This window comes from Vombatus ursinus, unplaced genomic scaffold, assembly GCF_900497805.2.
Source record: "Vombatus ursinus unplaced genomic scaffold, bare-nosed wombat genome assembly UNPS02014935.1, whole genome shotgun sequence".
Lineage (NCBI taxonomy): Eukaryota > Metazoa > Chordata > Mammalia > Diprotodontia > Vombatidae > Vombatus > Vombatus ursinus.
The window spans coordinates 601677-620087 of record NW_020954713.1 but is presented as its reverse complement, the minus strand read 5'-3'; the positions used below and the strand labels follow the sequence as shown (position 1 = coordinate 620087).

At 42.8% G+C, this 18411-nt stretch overlaps 1 protein-coding gene across 1 annotated transcript in view; it reads left to right on the top strand.

Moving 5' to 3' along the window:
• The first annotated feature begins 1353 nt into the window (after positions 1–1353).
• Positions 1354–18411, top strand: part of LOC114029565 (ceramide synthase 4-like) — a 39492-nt gene continuing 22434 nt past the window's right edge. The window contains exons 1-5 of the mRNA XM_027844066.1: positions 1354–1790; positions 11756–11929; positions 14651–14768; positions 16200–16318; positions 16500–16557. Coding sequence (XP_027699867.1) covers positions 11757–11929; positions 14651–14768; positions 16200–16318; positions 16500–16557 — 468 coding nt within the window. The 5' untranslated portion in view covers positions 1354–1790; position 11756. The remainder of the gene's footprint in view (positions 1791–11755; positions 11930–14650; positions 14769–16199; positions 16319–16499; positions 16558–18411) is intronic.

The window sequence follows — 18411 nt, the reverse complement described above, 5'->3', positions numbered from 1 at the left end:
CTGAGCCAGGAAAGCTCTTGTCCCTGGGGCTTTGTGCCTGAGAAAAACAATTTCTACATACACTCCCCTAATCCTCCTGCTTTAGGAGGCATGAAGAAGTCAGTCAATAAACATTTATTAACTGCCTACTGTGTGCTAGGCACTGTGCTAATCACTGAGGATGACAAAGAAAGGTAAAAAAGAGAAAATAGCTACTGCTCTGAAGAGCTCATAATTTAATGGGAAGATAAAATGCAAACAACTATGTTCAAATAAGTTATAAACAGGATAAATTGGAGACAATCAACAGAGGGAAGGCACTAGCATTAGGGAGGACTAGGAAAAGCTTCCTGAAAGAGGTGGGAATTTAGCTGGGACTGGAAAGAAGGGGAGAAAATTGAGGAAGGAGGACAGTCTGTGTCTGAATACTCTAAGGTGGTACTTGGTGTTGGGGCAGCTGAGTCTGAGAGGGCACTAGTGTCTTGTGGTGGGGAACCCCTAAACCTGTGGGAAGCTGTTAGTGGGTGGGAGTGTTCCTTGCAAGCCATGCATCTGTCTGTGTCTTGGGTGGACTGTGCACCAGTAGGAGTGAGTTAACATTTATTAAGCACTTACTTAGCAGACACTATTCTAAGCTTTGCGTATATAAAGAAAGATAAAAACAGCCCTGAGCTCAAGGAACTCCCATTCTAAGAGGGGATATACAAGTGGAAGTGGGAGGTAATTCAGAGGGAAGGGGTGGAGGTAAAGGGGGAAGAGAAGAAGAGGGGTGGGACAGGGAAAGGCCTCCTGCAGGTGGGAGATTGGAGCTGAGTCCTGAAGGAAGTCAAGACTTGAAGTAAGATGAGGAAGGCAGTGCAGGCGTAAGGGACAGCCAGAGAAAAGGCATGAAGTCAAAAGATGGCATGTCATGTGCTAGGAGCAGCAAGAAGGCCAGTGCAGCTGGATCATAAGAGAATATGGAGAGGGAATGTCTCTCACTGTAGGAAGTGTAAAGTGTTTGAATACTGGAAAGATAGGAAGGGGCTATGTGTCCTTTTGTCCAGTGTCTGCAGGGGGTGGTGTCATGAGCCTGGGAGCACCAGATGTGACTGAAGGGAGAAGGTACCCCTATTTCTTGAGTGGGACTACAGTGCAGGCAGAGTGGTGATCCTGTGGGGAGAGGGATGAGTAGAGGTGAGCTTGCATGTAGGAGTGGGTGCTGGGTTGGAGATTGACTAAGTCCCTGGAAGCCCAGAGGCGGTAGGTGGAAAGGTCAGTCCAACCCATCTTTTCAGTATTGGGCTGGAGGACTCCCTGAGGCCAAGTCAGAGAGGGTGAAGGTTCAGGGATTTCTGATGCCTCCTCTGAACCTGTCGGGTTCCACTAATTCCTTTTCCCGCACCTCGACCCGTCTCCTCACTTTCCTTCTACCACCACCCCATTCTGCCCCCCTCCCCGGGCATCACCCCGCGGACACCTCTTTCTTCCCCCAGACTCTGGCCAGGGAGCCACCCGCCTCCCTCCAAAACCACACCCCCTCTAGAACCCGCCCCAGGTCCTTTCCCGTTCTCATCACCAAGCTCCCTTTGTCCCGACTGCCCAGCTCCCTAGGCTCGGGCTCCACCTCACTCCCAGTTCTTCTCTACCCTCCACCCTCCATGGCCCCTGCAGTTCCCCTAGAGACCCTTCCCTAAGGGTAGCCTCCTCACCCCTTTGCCCTCCACCTGAGAAGGGACACAGAACCAACCGTGCCAGCTGAGCCAAGGCTGCTCGAGAGGAGGGGAGTGTCGGTCCCAACCGTTTTGCATCTTTCTGCGCTTCAGCAGCAGGTAAGCGCTTCCTCCCCACCCCCTTTATCCTTTGTCCTGCCAGATAACCAACCCCCATTCTTAGGGGTTGCCCCAACTCACAACCACACGGCTGGTGGTCTTTGCGCCCAGCCCCTTTCCCCAGGGTATAGCCTGCCCCGCCTGCCCAACCAGAGGGGCTCTGGGGATCCTACAGGTCTGTCCTGCCTGTGATATGTCCATGCCTGGAGCACACTTCCTCCTCAGTTTCTCTTATATCTTTGGTTTCCTTTAAGGATCTTATCAAACAGTAATTCCTGACTGAGATATTTTCTCCTCCTCCCCCACCCCCCACAGTGCCAGTCCCTCTCCTTCCTCCATTTTCTCGTATCTTTCTGGTATATAGTTATATGTGTAGTATCTCCACCAGTACAGTGAAAATTCTGAGGGGCAGGGAGTATTTTACTTTTGACTCTGCATCCTGAGTACTTTGAACAGTGAATGACGTGGAGTTGGGCTTAAAAAAAATGCTTACTGATTAATTTATTTACCACATGCTTCTTCCAAACCTCAAAGGAGGCTTCCTCAAACGTACACACACACACACACACACACACACACACACCTCCTTCCTACCTTCTACTTTGGCCCTTTCTCTCTATCCTCTTCTTGTAGTTCCCAAGTGACCCTGCCTCCCCCCACCATGACACAGGTCTCTGTGATACCCCCATTTTATACACACACACCCCCAAACGTCAGGCACCTACCTCATAAATATCTACCCATGTCAAATATATGTATATACACTTGTGTCACACATATCTGTCATTCTTGGGTCACACCTAGTTCCCCAAAAGTTCTATTACCCTCAGGTAACACATTTAATCCCTGTTTCATGTCCACTTTTGTATCTTTCACACATCTACTTCTAGTAACATGGGGCTGGTCCAGGTTTCCTCCCAGGTCTGAGATAATCCTAAATCCAGAAGAAATCTGGTCAAAATCTCTGAAGTATTTCCTACTTCTTGAAGGTAGAGGGTTGAGGAGCAAGTTGGACCTCAGCCAGAATTCAGTTCCACACCTTGCTTAGCTGAAAGGCAGGAAAATGTACTATTAGAAGAGAAATTGGACAGATTGGTACTCATGGATAGGTACCATCCATGGCCTGAACTGTTGGTGCTGGATGGGTTGGGATAGGGTGGGACATAGTCCTCAGGCTTGAAGAGGCCTGGAGAGAAGAGCCTATGCTAGCCCCCAAGGCCAGTCTCCTGTGCCTTCTTGTGAATATTAAAGGTGAATGCTGAGCTTGGGGCTCCATTCCTAAGAAAGGCTTCATTGTTTCCTCCACTACCCTCTTCATATTTCTTTCCTCTCTGCCCTGCTCACATGGCTCCCAAGTGACCTTACTTCCCCATCTAATACTCCTTCCTTTGTGTGTCACCCTAATTCCTATCACATCTCCCTATACCCTGATTAACCATATTACTATCCAATTTCCTTTCTAACTTTACTTCTGACTTTCTGGATTTTGCCACCCTGCCTTAGGAAGGGGAATTGGATAGTAATACAGTCAGCCAGGGCATAGAGTACCCTACCTGCATGATTTCCATGGCTCCTCTGCTCTCATCTGAGCTCCCTCAACCTTTGTTGACAATAGCCCACAATCTGGCACCCCTTTAAGTTATAACTTTTGATTTGATGAGGTCTTGACTCCAAAGTCAAACTTGATTCTCTAAGGTCTTGACTCTCAAAGTCAAGTTCCTCCACTGCTTTCTTTATTCCTGTCTCTCTATTCTTAGCTTGATTTCAGAAAACCATTTCAACAGTTTGAGCTATGCCAAAGTGGATTGGGTTGCATTGGGAGGTCATGGGTTCCCCTTCAAGAAGATGATGGATGGACAAGGATTTTTGTTTGTTGTATGAACTGGACCCTTCTAGTTCTGCAATTCAGGTTCCTCAGGGCTCTAGGCAAGAAATATGAATTCCCAGAGAGGCAGAGTCGAGATGGTGGAGTATAGGCAGCAACTCAGCTGAACTCTCCCCACATTCTTGTCTAAACAATTTAACTGATGCCTCAAATTGAATTCTAGACTGGCAGAGCCAATAAAAGGTCACAGGGAGACTTTTTTTTTCCAGTCCAAGGAAAGTTAGGAGATCAGCAGTAGAGATCTGTGACACCAGGGTCACATACAGCCTACAGCATAACCAACGATGTGACAACAATAGTGCTGTCCTTGAAGGCATCCACAACAGCAGCAGCAGCTTTAGGAGCTCTCAGCCCACAAACGGTAAAGGTGTTGGGACATCTGGTCAGAAAGAGATTACAGGGGACCCTTTGCTGGTACTGGATACAGGGACCTGTTGCATTGCTTATATGCAGTTCTAGGTTTCAGTGGATAAAATGGAAGTGGACAGCAGAATGCATTAGAAACCAGAATCCAACAATATGTTGTTTACAAGAAACACACTTGAAGGAGAGAAGGACACACAGAGTAAAAATAAAGGGATGGAGGAGAATCTTCTATGCTTCAGCCGAGATAAAAAACAATCATAATCTCAGACAATGCAAAAGCAAAAAAAAAACTAATTAAAAGAGATAGGCAGGGAAATGACATTTTGCTAGTTAAGGTACCACAGGCAATGAAGTAACATCAATACTATGCACATATACACTAAATGGCATAGAATCTAACTTCTTAAAAGAAAAGTTAAATGAGTAACAGGAGGAAACATAGAGTACAACTAAGCTACAGGGAGACTTCAACATTCCTCTCTCAGAAATAAATAAATCTCACCATAAATGAAATAAGGAAGAAGGTAAGGAGATGAATAGAATTTACAAAAATTAGATATTACAGACCTCTAAAGAAAGTTCAATGAAACTAGAAAAGAATATACTTTTTTCTTAAATGTACATGGCATCTTCACAAAAATTGTCTATAATGACATCTAAAAACCCCACACTCAAATACAGAAAAGCAGAAATATTAAATGTATCCTTTTATACTATAATGCAATACAAATTACATTTTATGAAAACACCGATAAAATAGATAAACCATTGGTTACTTTGATTAAAAAAGAAAGAAGAAAACCAAATTACCAGTATTAAAAACAAAAAAGATAAATTATATTCTACCCAATTCCTTTTATGACACAAATATGGTGCTGATACCTAAACCAGAAAGAGCCAAAACAGAAAGAAAACTATAGGCAAATTTCCCTAATGAATAGTGATGCAAAAATGTTAAATAAAATACTAGCAAGGAGATTACAGCAACATATCACAAAGATCATACATTGTGATCAGGTAGGATTTATACGAGGAACCCAGGGCTGTTCAATATTAGGAAAACTATCAGCATGATTATCATATCAATATCAAAACCAACAAAAGTCATATGATTATCTCAATAGATGTAGAAAAAGCTTTAGACAAAATGCCACGTTCATTCCTATTAAAAACACTGGAAAGCAGAGGAATAAATGGAGTTTTTCTTAAAATGATAAATAGTAAGGAAATTCTCTAAATCACTGTTGATTAGAGAAATGCAAATTAAATCAACTTTGAGGTGCCACCTCATACCAATCAGATGGGATAATATGGCAGAAAAGAAAAATGATAAATGTTGGAGAGGATATGGAAAAATTGGGACACTAATGCACTGTTGGTGGAGTTGTGAAACCATTTGGAAGAGCAATTTGGAACTGTGCCCAAAGGGCTACAAAGCTTGCATACCTTTGATCCAGCAGCAGCACTACTTTTTTAAAAAAAAGCTCTTTAAAACTTGAAACTGTCCCTTTCCCAGTTAATATTTAACATAGTAAATATGTTAATGAATAAAACAGTAAATATTTTAATATTTAACATAGTAAATATGTTAATAAATAAAATAGTAAATATATGTTAGTAAATAAAATAGTAAATATGTAACAATCAGCTCTGTAGAAAAAAAAATAATGTTCCCACAACACACTTTAAAGTTTAATCTGCATTAACATTTTCTTCATCACTTTCTTAAATCCATAAATCAATAAAATAATCAATCAAACCCAAATTTGTAGAACTGGGGATGTTCAAGGTATAAATGCTCACACTGAAGATTAACAATCTAATTTCTAATTGTTTTCCTCTTTAGTACCTCCCTCCATGCACGCAGTATAGCTAAACTAACTAGCTATTTGCTATATCTCACACTCAGGACATCTCTCATCTCTGTGCCTTTGCAGTACCTGTCCCTCTGCCTTCGATGTTCTCCTTTTTCATTTTTACCACTTAAAATTCTGGTTTTCCTTCAAAACAGCTCAATTCTGACCTCCTATAGGAGGCCTTTCCCGGTCCCTTTCCCTTCCTCCCTCTGAGCTGACCTTCCTTTTATGCAAGGTCTTTGAGGGCAGGGTTTTTCTCTTTGTCTTTCTTTGAATTGTCATGTTTAGAGTCTGGCACATCATAAGCACTTAATTGTTGATACATTTAAATGAATACTTGTTGATATGTTTATTGATTTTGCTTCTCTTTTTCTCTGCCAAAGAAAAGCAGCTTTCCTAAAAAGCTAAGAACCAAGGTTACTGATAGGGAGTTGTTTGATAACCCTGATATCTGAACTGAGACAGCAAGAGAGCACCTACCTCAGCTGGAGGATTGATCACCCAGCCTAGGGGTTCCTCACTTAGGATGCTGAGAGAACTGGGGGATGAGATGCTGAAAGCTGGCATAAGAAAGGATGGGAGCGTGGCAGGACTGGAGTAGGGCAAATATCCTAGCTGTCATCTCAAAGGAAATGAAAACAGCTTGGCTTGAATTTCTGACAAAATCCAGAATGTATCATTAAACAAAGGGTGAATAGCTAGGAAAAGATACCACTGATCACAAAGGTGGTACAATGGATAGAGTGTTAAGCCTGACATCAAGAAGACCAGAGTTCAAATCTGGCCTCAGATACTTACTAGTTGTGTGACTCTGGGCAAGTAACTTAACCTCTGTCTGCCTCAGTTTCCTCAACTCTAAAATGAGGATAATAATAATATTATTATCATTGTGAGGATCAAATGCAATAATGGTTGTGAAGCACATTGCACAGTGCTTAGTACCTGGTAGGTGCTTAATAAATGATTGTTTCCTTCCTTCATTCCATTTTTAATAGCATTCCTCAACTATTACAGAGATATTTTACCTAGATTTTTAGTAAATCACTTGATAAAGTCTTTCAAGTCAAGTCAATAAGAATTTAGTAAGAGGCTACTATGTGCTAGGCAATGTGGTAATCCTGAGAATAAAAAGAAAGTTAAAAAAAGTTCCTTCTCTAAAATAATTCATGGTCTAGTGGGGAAATAATATACAAACAACTATGTATGAATGGTATAGACAGGATAGGTAATTGTAGAAGGAAGGCTCTACTATGAATGGGTATTAGGAAAGATTTCTTATGAGAGGTTGTATTTTAACTGGAACTTGAAGGAAGCTGGGGAATCCAGGAGGTTGAGATGAGGAAAGAGAGCATTCCAGGCATGGGGGATAGCCAGTGCATTTGCCCACAGGTGGGAGATGGAGTGTCTTTGTCAAAGAGGCCAGCGGAAAAGATGGAGAACTGTGGACTAGAAGAGTACTGTTAGGTGAATTCAGAATTGGTGGCATTGCTAAATACAAAGAATGATCATTATTAGCTGATGACAGCTTGATAGTGCAGTGGATAGAGCACTCGGCCCAGAGTCAGGAAGACCTGAATTCAGATTTGCCTCAAACACTTACTAGGTGTATGACTCTAGGCAAGTCACTCTCTGCCTCAGTTTCCTCATCTATAAAATAGACATAAAGATAGCACCTACCTTCCAGGATTCTTATAAAGATAAAATGAGTTAATATTTATAAAATGATTTCTTATTGAATAAGAATAAAAAATAAGAAGAAGAAGTAATGACAATAACAAGCTTGATCTGTCATTTACTTTCACTTCTGGATGCAGAAATTCATACATCATTAATAGCTCATTGAACCATGAAGTCAGTGACAGTGATCAGAATAAGGCACTTGCTGCTAATGAAAAAAAGTCTTCCCAGGTTTTCCTTTTCCTCTCTAAGATTCAATTTTCCCATTTGTAAAACAAAAGGTCTGGACTAGTCTAAAGAAAGGTCCTCTTCCAGCTCTGACATTCTGGGTTCTAAGGGCCTTCCCACCTCTGACATTGTGTAATAAGGACCCTCTCAGCTCTGACATTGTGTGTTTTAAGGGCCCTCTCAACTCTGACCTTCTTCTCGTCTGTCATTGTTTGGTAGTTGGTGAGTGGGTTCCAATTCAGACCTTACTAGGTTTCCTTCCCCCATGTTTTCTTGCTTAGTCATCCAACCCTTCCTTTCCTTTCTCAGCTCCTCATGGAGCTCTTGAGATTGTTGTTCATCCTTCATTCTCAAAGAGGACCAATGACATCAGGAAGGTGATGTCTTAACTTGCAAGTGAATTGGATTTAAATGAAGCAGAGCTGTGCAGAGTCATTAGCCTCACTCTCTCCAGTGGCAAGACATAGGTCAGGATGACTGGCAATGGCCCCATGTACAGTGGGAGAACTTGGCCTTTTTAAGCTAAGGTCTTTCCTAGGTTTCAGTTTGTCTGAGGCAACACCCACTCAGTTATTAAAGGCTAGAGTAAGAATTGAAGCAAAAGATGGTCTAGTTTGCCTTCCCAAAAGAATATATCTGGGAGGGGAAGACCCTCAGAGTTTCTGGCCAGAATGGAAACAATTGCTATTTACACTCATTCTGAGCCATCAAAATCTATGAGATGCCCTTATAAGAAGGGGCAGGGGAAAAACCATCTGTGGCTGGAGGTTCCCTGGCAGCCTCTAGAGGGGCTGGAACTGGGACATTCAACTTCAGGGCTGGCCCACAAAGGTTTCTAGGTTAGAAAAGAGTGATATAGTCTGACTTCTTCCCATTCATTGCAAGCCAGACCTCTGAAAATTACCTCTGTCCAGAGAAGGTGGAACAATTCATCATCCTCTTCCCATCTGTAAACCCTAGGATCTGCAGGGAAGTGAACATCAGGGAGGTAGGTGGAGCCTGTATATTACAGGAGGACATGGACAATAGGCGTTTGCACCCTGACTGCCCATATAGCTACCAAATACTGATGGAATATGACTCCTCTCCTGGGATGGGTTCATCAGTGCTCAGACATTCATTCCTGCTTAGGTTGCTCATGCTGTGCCCAGCTTCTATTTTCCAATGGGTCAGGGTCCCAGGGAATTATCAGAATGCTCTTAATGTTCTAGCCCCATTAGGCAGCCCACGTTGTATTGATTAATGGGATTGCTTGGATGCCTTCTTAATCAAGACTACACAACTGGCACCATATTCTCCTCAAAACTGGGAAGGTGGCATATGTGCCTGGATAGGCTTGAGGACAATTTCATCTCAGATGGTACACCAGGAGATGGGAGAGATGGGGGAAGTGCAGCTGGAGAGCTCTCTAGTCAACAAGGAGGAGTTTCATCTTCAAGTTCATTAGAGATGAAGAGGGTAAAGATGGAAATATTTGGCACATGTCCTAGATGTGAACAAGCATATATTAAACAAGCATATATTAAATATTTTGTGCTAGGCCATGCTAAGTTCTGGGGAAACAAAAATAGGTCAAAAGTCAAGGGGGAAGGGAAATGGGAGGTACTAGGAGAGTGGATTTCCGAATTCACCAAAGAGATCAGAGCCCCAGGATAACTCTGCTTTTTTCTATAGAAGGCATAGACATCCTTCCAGTCAATAAGTCAAGTCAACAAGCATTTATTGAACTTTTACTGTGGGCCAGGGCTGAGCACCAGGGATACCAAGACAGGTGAAAACACTCCCTTGTCCTCCAGTCACCCAGGTTTGAAACTTTAGCGTTATCATCAATTGCTCAGTCTTTCTCACACCTCATGTCCAATCCTTTTCCAGGTCTTATTGAATCTTTACTCACAATCTAGTTTGAATCTGCCCCCCTCTCTTTACTCACACAGTTCTCAACCAGACCAGACAAAGATACAGTCCCTCTTGGGGTTCTCCTCTTTTCCTCAATGTTACTTTAAACAACAACAACCCTATATTACTGACCTTAGCTTTCCTCCCTATCCTACACTCATTTGAACTTAATCATTCATGAGGCTGTTTATGCAGGATCCTGCCTTGCTCTTATATTCATTTATCTCTTGTTATCTGCTCTTCCATCTTCTGTAAAAATCTGAGCTGCTTAGTGAGTTCCTTGTGCATCCACACAGCAAAGTGGATAGAGCTCTGGGCCTGAAATCTGGAAGACCTGAGTTGAAATCAATCCTCAGAAAGCTGATGTGTGACCCTGGGTGAGTCACTTAATTTCTGTCTGCCTCAGCTTCCTCAACTGTAAAATGGGGATAATAATAACACCTACCTCGCAGGGTTATCAAGAGGATCAAATGAGTTATTTGTCAACTGCTTAGCATAGAACCTAGTATATAGTAGGTGCTTAATAAATGTTTCCTTCAGACAACTTCCATTTTTCCTAATCTTTGGAATTGTTTTCATGATGAAAATGTTCTTTAAAAAAGAGGTATGGAAAAGTAGCATGGGCTCCCACAAGAGGTAATAGGTTCCCATTCATTGGAGGTCTTCAACGGGAAACCTGGCATAGGCCCCCTGTTGGGTCAGCTGGAGAGGGGATTCTTATTCATTGATTGCTTGTTCATGCACAATTAGACTAAATGGTCTTCGGGACCCCTTTCAAGTCTGAGATTCTCAATCAATGAGAATGAGATGCCAGGTACTGGGCTAGGAGTTAGTGGCATATGGACTAAACAAAGAGAAAAAAACAAACCAGCTCTGACCCCACAAAGAATTTACATTCTATTTTGGTTGATGCTTCTGGCCCAGGGTAGACAAGGGACATGGTATATGAGGAAGGACACCATCCTTGGGTAAGGAGAGTCGAGGTCTTTCTCTGGAAATGGGATGATGACCTGTTCTTTCAGTGGGCAGTCACAAAACCTTCCTTGATCTCATCAGCCACTGCCATTTCTGGGCAGAAGGACATTCAGGGGAAGGAGGCACCTTTGAGGCACCCTGAACTCAGGGAGGTGAGGCCACAGAGCCTATGTCCCAAGAACTCCTCACTAGCAGCCTGCAGAGGGGTCTTTGGCGAAGATGAGGCATGGGGGAAGGGGGCTAGTGAAGCTCTAGAGGAAGCTTAGAGTGACAGAGCTGGACAGGCCCTGGGACAGGGTCTAGTACAACTCTCACCTGAAGCAAGAATCCTCTCCTACATTGTCACCAACAGGGGTCATCACCCAGTCTCTCCCTGACTACTTTCAATGATGGGGAGATCATTCTTCTTGCTTCAAATCAATAGTTGCCCCTAGCTCTGTCATTCTATTTTTTGTTCTAAGGACCCTCTTAGCTCTGACATTCACTGAGGGTCTTTTAATTCTGGCATTCTGGGTATATGGACCCTGCCAGTTCTTTGATTCTAGGATCTGTTTTCCCTCCTTAGGAAGCTGCCTTTCCTAACCTCTGCCACCTTGACAATCCATGGTCATGTCAGAAGCAGTTTTGCCCTGAGTTAAGCTGTTAACAGCAGGTGCTAGAGAGACTGGGACACCTGGGTCTCTTATGCCAAGGAGGATTTAGGCAGCAGCCAGCATGTTAGATGAGAACTGCCTAGCCAATGGCTTCTCACCCATCCCTAACCCCCCAATTCCCAAGGCTTTTGGGGTGGCAAATGCAGTGGAAATAGCCCTGGATACGGAATCAGAAAACCTGAGTTCTAGGCTCAGCTCTGTCATTGACTCACTGTGTGACTTTGGATAAGTCTCCTGTTTTGGCACTTCAGTTTCTCCATCTGTAAGATGAAGTGGTTAGGCTTCCTTAAGGTCTCTTATAGTTATGACATTCTCTGTCTCTAAAATTGATGATCTGGGTGCACTGACTTTGTTAACTAGTTTCTTGAATAATCAACATATACTTTTCCCTGCTGATTCCTCTTGAGACATTTGATGTCTTGCTTTCAGGATGCTGGCTACTCTGTACGAGTCATTTTGGAAGACTGAGTACTGGATCCCCTCTGGGTACACTTGGGCTGATTTGGAAGATTCAGATGGCATCATTTACCCTCATCCCAAAGACCTGCTGGCAGCCATTCCTCTGACATTTGTCTTAATGGTCATTAGATATGGTGCTGAGAGGTGAGTCAACTGTGGAGGGTTTCCCCTTATCCTTTTTTTAAAAAAGTTAAAATTTTGTTGATGTATTTTTACAGTTCTTTCAGGATATGTCTTCCCCTCTCCCCAATCCACCCAGTATACACTTACACTTGTAACAGAGAAAAAAGTTAATCAAGACCAACCAATACATCAATCACATCTAACAATGTATCCTGTATCCATAGGACCCCACATCTATAAGGAAAGCAGGGACCAGTTAATTTCTTCATGTCTTCAAGGGAGAAGGGAGGCAAGATTTGTCATTAAATTAATTAACATTCAAGTTCATTTACATTATTATAGTCATTGTGCATTCTGTTCTTAGGAATTTTACTTCACTCTGCATCAGGTCAGTAAAGTTTTTTCAAGTTTCTCTAAATTCCTCATGGTCATCATTTTGTTTAGCAAATAATATTTCATTAAATTCATGCACCACAATTTATTTAGCTATTTCCTAATCAATGGGAACCTACTATGTTTCCAGGATTTTTTTTGGTTTTTTTTGTTTACTACTGCAAAATGTGCTGTTATTAAGATTTTATTATATGTGAGACCTTTCCTTATATCACCGACACCCATTATACATACCAGCAATGAGAAATCTGAGTCAAATGGTTTCAACAGTTAGTAATTTTTGTAGCATTAATCCAAATTTCTTCCTAGAATTTTTGGACCAATTCAGAGATTCATCAGTATTGTAGTATTATGCCTGTCTCCCCACAGCCCCTCCAGCATTGACAATTTCCATCTTTTGTCATGTTGCTATTTTGATGGGTATGAAGCAAGACATCTGAGTTATTTTGCTCTGCATTTCTCTTATTATTCGTGACATGGAGTAGTCTTTTATTTGGCTATTGACAGTTTGAAATTCTTTCTGGAACAGTTTGTCATATCCTTAGATGACTTATTTATTGCCAAATTGTTTTGGTTTTCTATAACTGCATTAGTTTTTGATACATCTTGCATTGAAGATTCTTTTCAAAGATATTTAATGGAAAGATCTTTTTCATAGTTAAGATTGTATTTGTTAGGTTTTCATTTTCTTCTATTTATTCCTTTGCCATTAATTAATTATGCCCTTCTTTTGAGTTTATGATGTGTTCATGAGCTTAGTTTTGCTTACACTCATTTCATCTTGTTGTGTTTCAACAAGATCTCCCTTGGATTACCAATACACATTATTTTTAGTCCAGTTATCTTATTCTTCAGAAGAGAAAACTGAGGTTCAAAGAGGTAAGGTGTCTTGCCCAGGGTCACAGAATGGGTAACAGCAGAAATTCCAACCTAAGTCCTCTAATTCCAAATCTAAAAATTTTTTTCACATCACACCATTCAAAGTAGGTTTACAAAGTGTTTTCCTCTTAAATCTTGTAAGATTGTACACATGTAGGTTATTTGTGTGGCAAGGCAACTCTTATCTTTGGTGTTGCTGGGTTGCAGATATTGTCTCCCCTTGACATAGGTCTCATAAACTACTGAATAGGCCTGGTCCATGCTGATCTAGTCCCTGTCAAATGCTTATCTTTTGGTCCCTTGATCCCTTGGTGCTCACAGGACTGTGGGCTGTTAGTTGGCTAGAGTCCCTTTGCAATCCTTCCAGCTTCTGACTAGCTTCCTCAGCTACCATTCTGCCAATATGTTTTTTTACCTAGCTCTTTCAGAAAATGCAGAATACTTGTTTTGGGACCAGAAGAAACCTCTCCTGTTTTATTCCCTACTGAAGCTTTTCATTTCCCCAGCAATTTTCAGCCCTATGGGCCAAATTCTTTAGGAAAAAAAAAACTAACAAGGTCCTTCCTGGCACTGAATGCCGAGACCATGTGTTCTGTTTAGAGAGCTTATGGTAACTGACTCAGTTCCTTATGTCAGAAACCTCATGCTAGCTTAGAGTGAGTTTTCTATCTATGACAATTTTCCTCTATTCAAAGACTTGGGTATAAATCAGACAATGTTTGCTTACTTAATGATTATCAAATAGCTCTTGGGATCAGAGTTCCTTAGTTTTTAAACACCAGATTTCTCCACTTGTCCCCATGTCAGTGATTGGGTTGAAAAAGACACAGAGGCAAGCTATGGCCAGAAGTCCAGAACTAAGGCCACCTTCTCCAGGAAGACTTCCTTGACTTCTTACCCTCCCTTTTCCCTAATTGGTAATGGCCTTCACCTTAGAAGGTACCCTTTCCTTTTCATTGTTTTGAAGCACTTAATATATAGTACTGTGAATATCTATGTGGGTACCTTATTCCCCTACCAGATCATAAACTTCTTAAGGGCAAGAATAGTGTCTTAATTAAAGTCTCTCTCTGCTCCTAGCACTGGGCACTCAGCTTGGTGCATAATAGGTGTTTATCAAATACTTGATGAATTTAAGAGAGGAGAATGCTTGCTCTTTGGTTGTAACCCCGACACCTTGGGGAACTCATCTGATCCACTGAAAGGGACATTCCTGTCCATATTCTGACAGCCCAGAAGTTCCTCCCATAAGGAAAATATAGAATACTCATTCTCCCCAGGCTAAGCACCCAATATGTGCCCCACAGGCACCTCTTCCTCTTCGTATATCCTCCTCCCATGCTCCATCTCCCCCAGGGTATGCCAAGTTGGCTGTGGTAGGTCACTTGGGCAAGATTTGGCAGAGAGCTCCCAAAGGGCCATAAATGGGAGAGTTCCTGTGTACTCAGCTCCTCCTGTCTCCTCTCACAGGATCATAGGGCTGCCCTTAAGCAGAGCCATGGGTGTGCGTGACCCCCTCAGGATCAAGGCTACTCCCAACCGCATCCTGGAGTCATTTTTCTGGACCCAGAGTAAGAATCCCAAAAAGGTAAGCAGGCCACAGGTTTGGATGCCATTAAGGATTCTGGGAGGTTTAAGTCTCCAGCCCCTTCAACAGGGCAGTCTCTGATGTTCAGTGGTCCTTGAATAAGAAGTGGGGGAGATGGGAGGTGCTATGTACCTAGGGCTCACTCAGATACCTGCTCTCTGTGTTCCTGTTTCTTCTAGAGAGAGTGATACTTAACTCTGAGCATCAAGTTCTACCAATCTCTAACCTCAGAGAAGATTAAGAGTTCACTAGAACTAGTTCACTTCTAATCCCACCTGTGCTGCTGACTTGCTTTGTCACTTTAGTCAAGTCACTTGACTTTTTTTGAAGCCTTAGTTTTCTCACCTGTAAAATGAGGGGATGATCTCTAAGGTCAACCCCAGCTTTCCCATTTTATGTTCTGTAGACATGGTTTTCTCCCTAAGAGTCATCCCCAATATCTCATCTCCATATTCAGTCAGTCACCAGGTCTTGTTGATTCTGTTTCCATAACATTTCCTGAAACCATCGCCTTCTCTCCACTCCTCCCACAGCCACTTTAATTTAGGTCTTCATCGCCTCTACCCCCACCCCGACTATCACAATGACCTCCTAATGTGTTCCATTGCTTTCACTGTCCTCCCCTCTACAATCCATGCTCCACACAGCCACCAATCAGTCATGTCTGGCCGTGCCACCTCTCTGCTCCCCTGAATGTCTCTCTATTGACTTCAAGTTAAATACAAACAGTTCTTTTTGACCTGTAAAGCCCTTTACAATTGGACTCCAGTCTGCCTTTTGAGACTTATTTCACATCATTACCCCACACACTCTGCTCTAGTCAAATTCACCTGCTCACTATTATTTGTATCTGACATTCCATCCCTCACACCCATGCTATTTTATAGGCTAGCTCCCATGTCTGGCATGTTCTCCTTCCCCAGGAATGCTCTCATTTCTTCATTATGGAAACCCCAACTGCCTTCAAGGCTTCTACCTCCTTCAAGAAAATTTTCCTAATTTTCCCATTATTAATATTCTCCTGAAATTACTTTATATTTTTTTACATTTGTTTTATATTGGGTTACATGTACACATAGAATGTAAGCTCAGTGAAGGCAGGGAATCTTTCCATAGTGCACAACAACTTGGGTTCAGAGACCCCCAGTGTGGACCTCCTCTTTTCCAAAGGGCAACAAGACTATGGCAGGGGCCAGGGTATGGATTGGGGAATGCTTTCACTGGGGGATTTGCACTTGGGGGAGGAGGAAACTCCTTGGACCCTACCCCTGGAGATGAGGCTCAAGCCCTTTGGACTGAAACATGACCCCTGCTGTGCTGTTGGGCACTCTCTGATTAGGAAGACTAACGTCATAACCTTAGGGGAATAGACAGTCACCTGAAGCTAAGATCATTTTGTCTGCCTTAACCCTAATCTCCTGCTGTCCCCAGGATGAGCTGAGTCACCTGGCCAGCCAGTGTAGCCTCTCTGTGAGGCAAGCTGAGCGCTGGTTTCGACGCCGCAGAACTCAGGAGAGACCATTACTGAGCAAGAAATTCTCCGAAGCCTGGTGAGCTGGGGGGACCTGATGGAAGACTGACTCCAAGGTACCTAGACTTGGGTCAGTGGGCTATGGAACCAGGACTGATTTGGAAAGCAGGGGCCCCATTTGTTCATCTCTTCACCCACTTCCTCCCACCCCCAGCAATATGACTTCATATATTCATCTCTACCCCGTTCTGTATTTTCAGTTGGAAATTTTTATTTTACTCCACTTCTTTCTTCAACGGCTTGCTCATCTTCTACAACGTGAGTATGTCCTGTCCCATCCTACCAAATAACCATACCTTCTCATTTGACTCGTCGTCTCCGTTTCTTCGTCCTTCTGCCTTTTTCTGCCCATTCATTCTCTTCCATCTTCCTCCAATCCCTTCTCTCTCCCAATCCTCTTTGTTCTGTTGTCATACTTTTCACCTTGACCCTTCTTGCTTTCCCCGTTCTTCCTGTCCTTTCCCACCCTCTCTATTACCATGTTCCCATACTCATCATCCTTCTCCCTTTACCCTTTGTGACTTTGTCCTCTCCATATCTCACTCTCTTCATCTCTTCCCCCATCCCTTGTCCTTTCTATCTCTTCTCTGTCCCCCAATCCTTTCCACTTTCATTCCCTTTATTCTCCTTTTCTTGATTCTGCTCCTCCATTCTCTGCCCTCTTAGATTCTCCATATATATTTTATCCCTACTATCTTTCTTCTCTTCTCTTCTTATCTATTTCATTATAAGCCCACCCTATATTGCTCCAAATTCACCTTTCCTCTATCAACCCTGAATTGTCCTACATCCTCTTACACTATTGCATCTTGTAGTCACTGTGGTGTTGGGGATGGGGGAGGAAAGGTCACACTCTCTGGGAATGATGTAACTAGACTGGCCAGTCTGACCTACGGACAGGGTGAGTCAGATAGGTACCAAAACACAAATAGTGCTACTCAATCATAGAAATGAGGGTTTCAGAAGGAGCAAAGTCTGGCTTGGTGGGAGAGGGGAGGAGGAAGGAATGGATCACAGAATCCCAGGGATAGAAAATTGGAAAAGACCTCAGCACTCATCTTGTCCAATTCATATAGGAAAGAAGTCCATACTATAACATACCTAACAAATGGCCATCACCCATCTTTGGCTTGAAGACCTCCATGTAGGGGGAAGACATTACATCCCAGAGTAGCCCATTCCACTTTCAGACAGGTCTCATTATTAAGAATTTTTTTCCTGAGATCAAGCCAAAACTGACCTCTTTGTAACTTCCGCCTCTTACTCCTTGTTCTGCCTTCTGGGGTCAAGCAGAATCCCTCTTCCTCATGACAACTGACTTGGAGACACTCGTCACGTTCCCCTTGAGTCTTCTCCAGGCTAAACCTGCTCAGTTTCTCTAGTAGATCCTCATGTAACATGAATTCAAAGCCTTTCCCCATCCAGTCAGTGGCCAAGTCTTGCTGATTCTATTTCCATAAAATCTCTAGAAACCATCTCCTCTCCACTTCCACCAGAGCCTCCCTATTTCAGGTCCTCATCACCTCTGCTCCCCACAATGGCAATGGCCTTCTAATTGGTTCTGTGGCCCCCATTGTCTCCCTTCTAATAGTCCATCCTCCTCACAGACATTCTTAAAGCTCCTATCTGACCATGTCACTTCCCTCTTCAAGAAATTTAAATGATTTTCTATTGCCTCTAAGATAAAATACAAACTATTTTCTTTGGCCTGTAAAGTCCTTCACAGTTTGGCTTTAATCTGTCTTTTGAGGCTTGTCACATATAAGCCCCCACCATATTCTAGACACCATATTCTAGACAAATTCACCTACTTCTTGTTACTGATTGCCCTCTTCTGGACAATCCCCAGGTTATCCATTTCCTTCTTAAACCATGGTGAGTAGAACTGTACCTAATCCACCAGATGAGGTCTGATGAGAACAGAATACAGCTCGATTACTCCTCCCTGTTCCTAGAAGCTACACCCCTCTTAAGGAAGTCCAATGTCCAATCAGCTATTTAGGCTGCCATATTACACTGGTAAAACCACACACACACACACACGCACACATACACACACACTCACAGAGAGAGAGAGAGAGAGAGAGAGAGAGAGAGAGAGAGAGAGAGAGA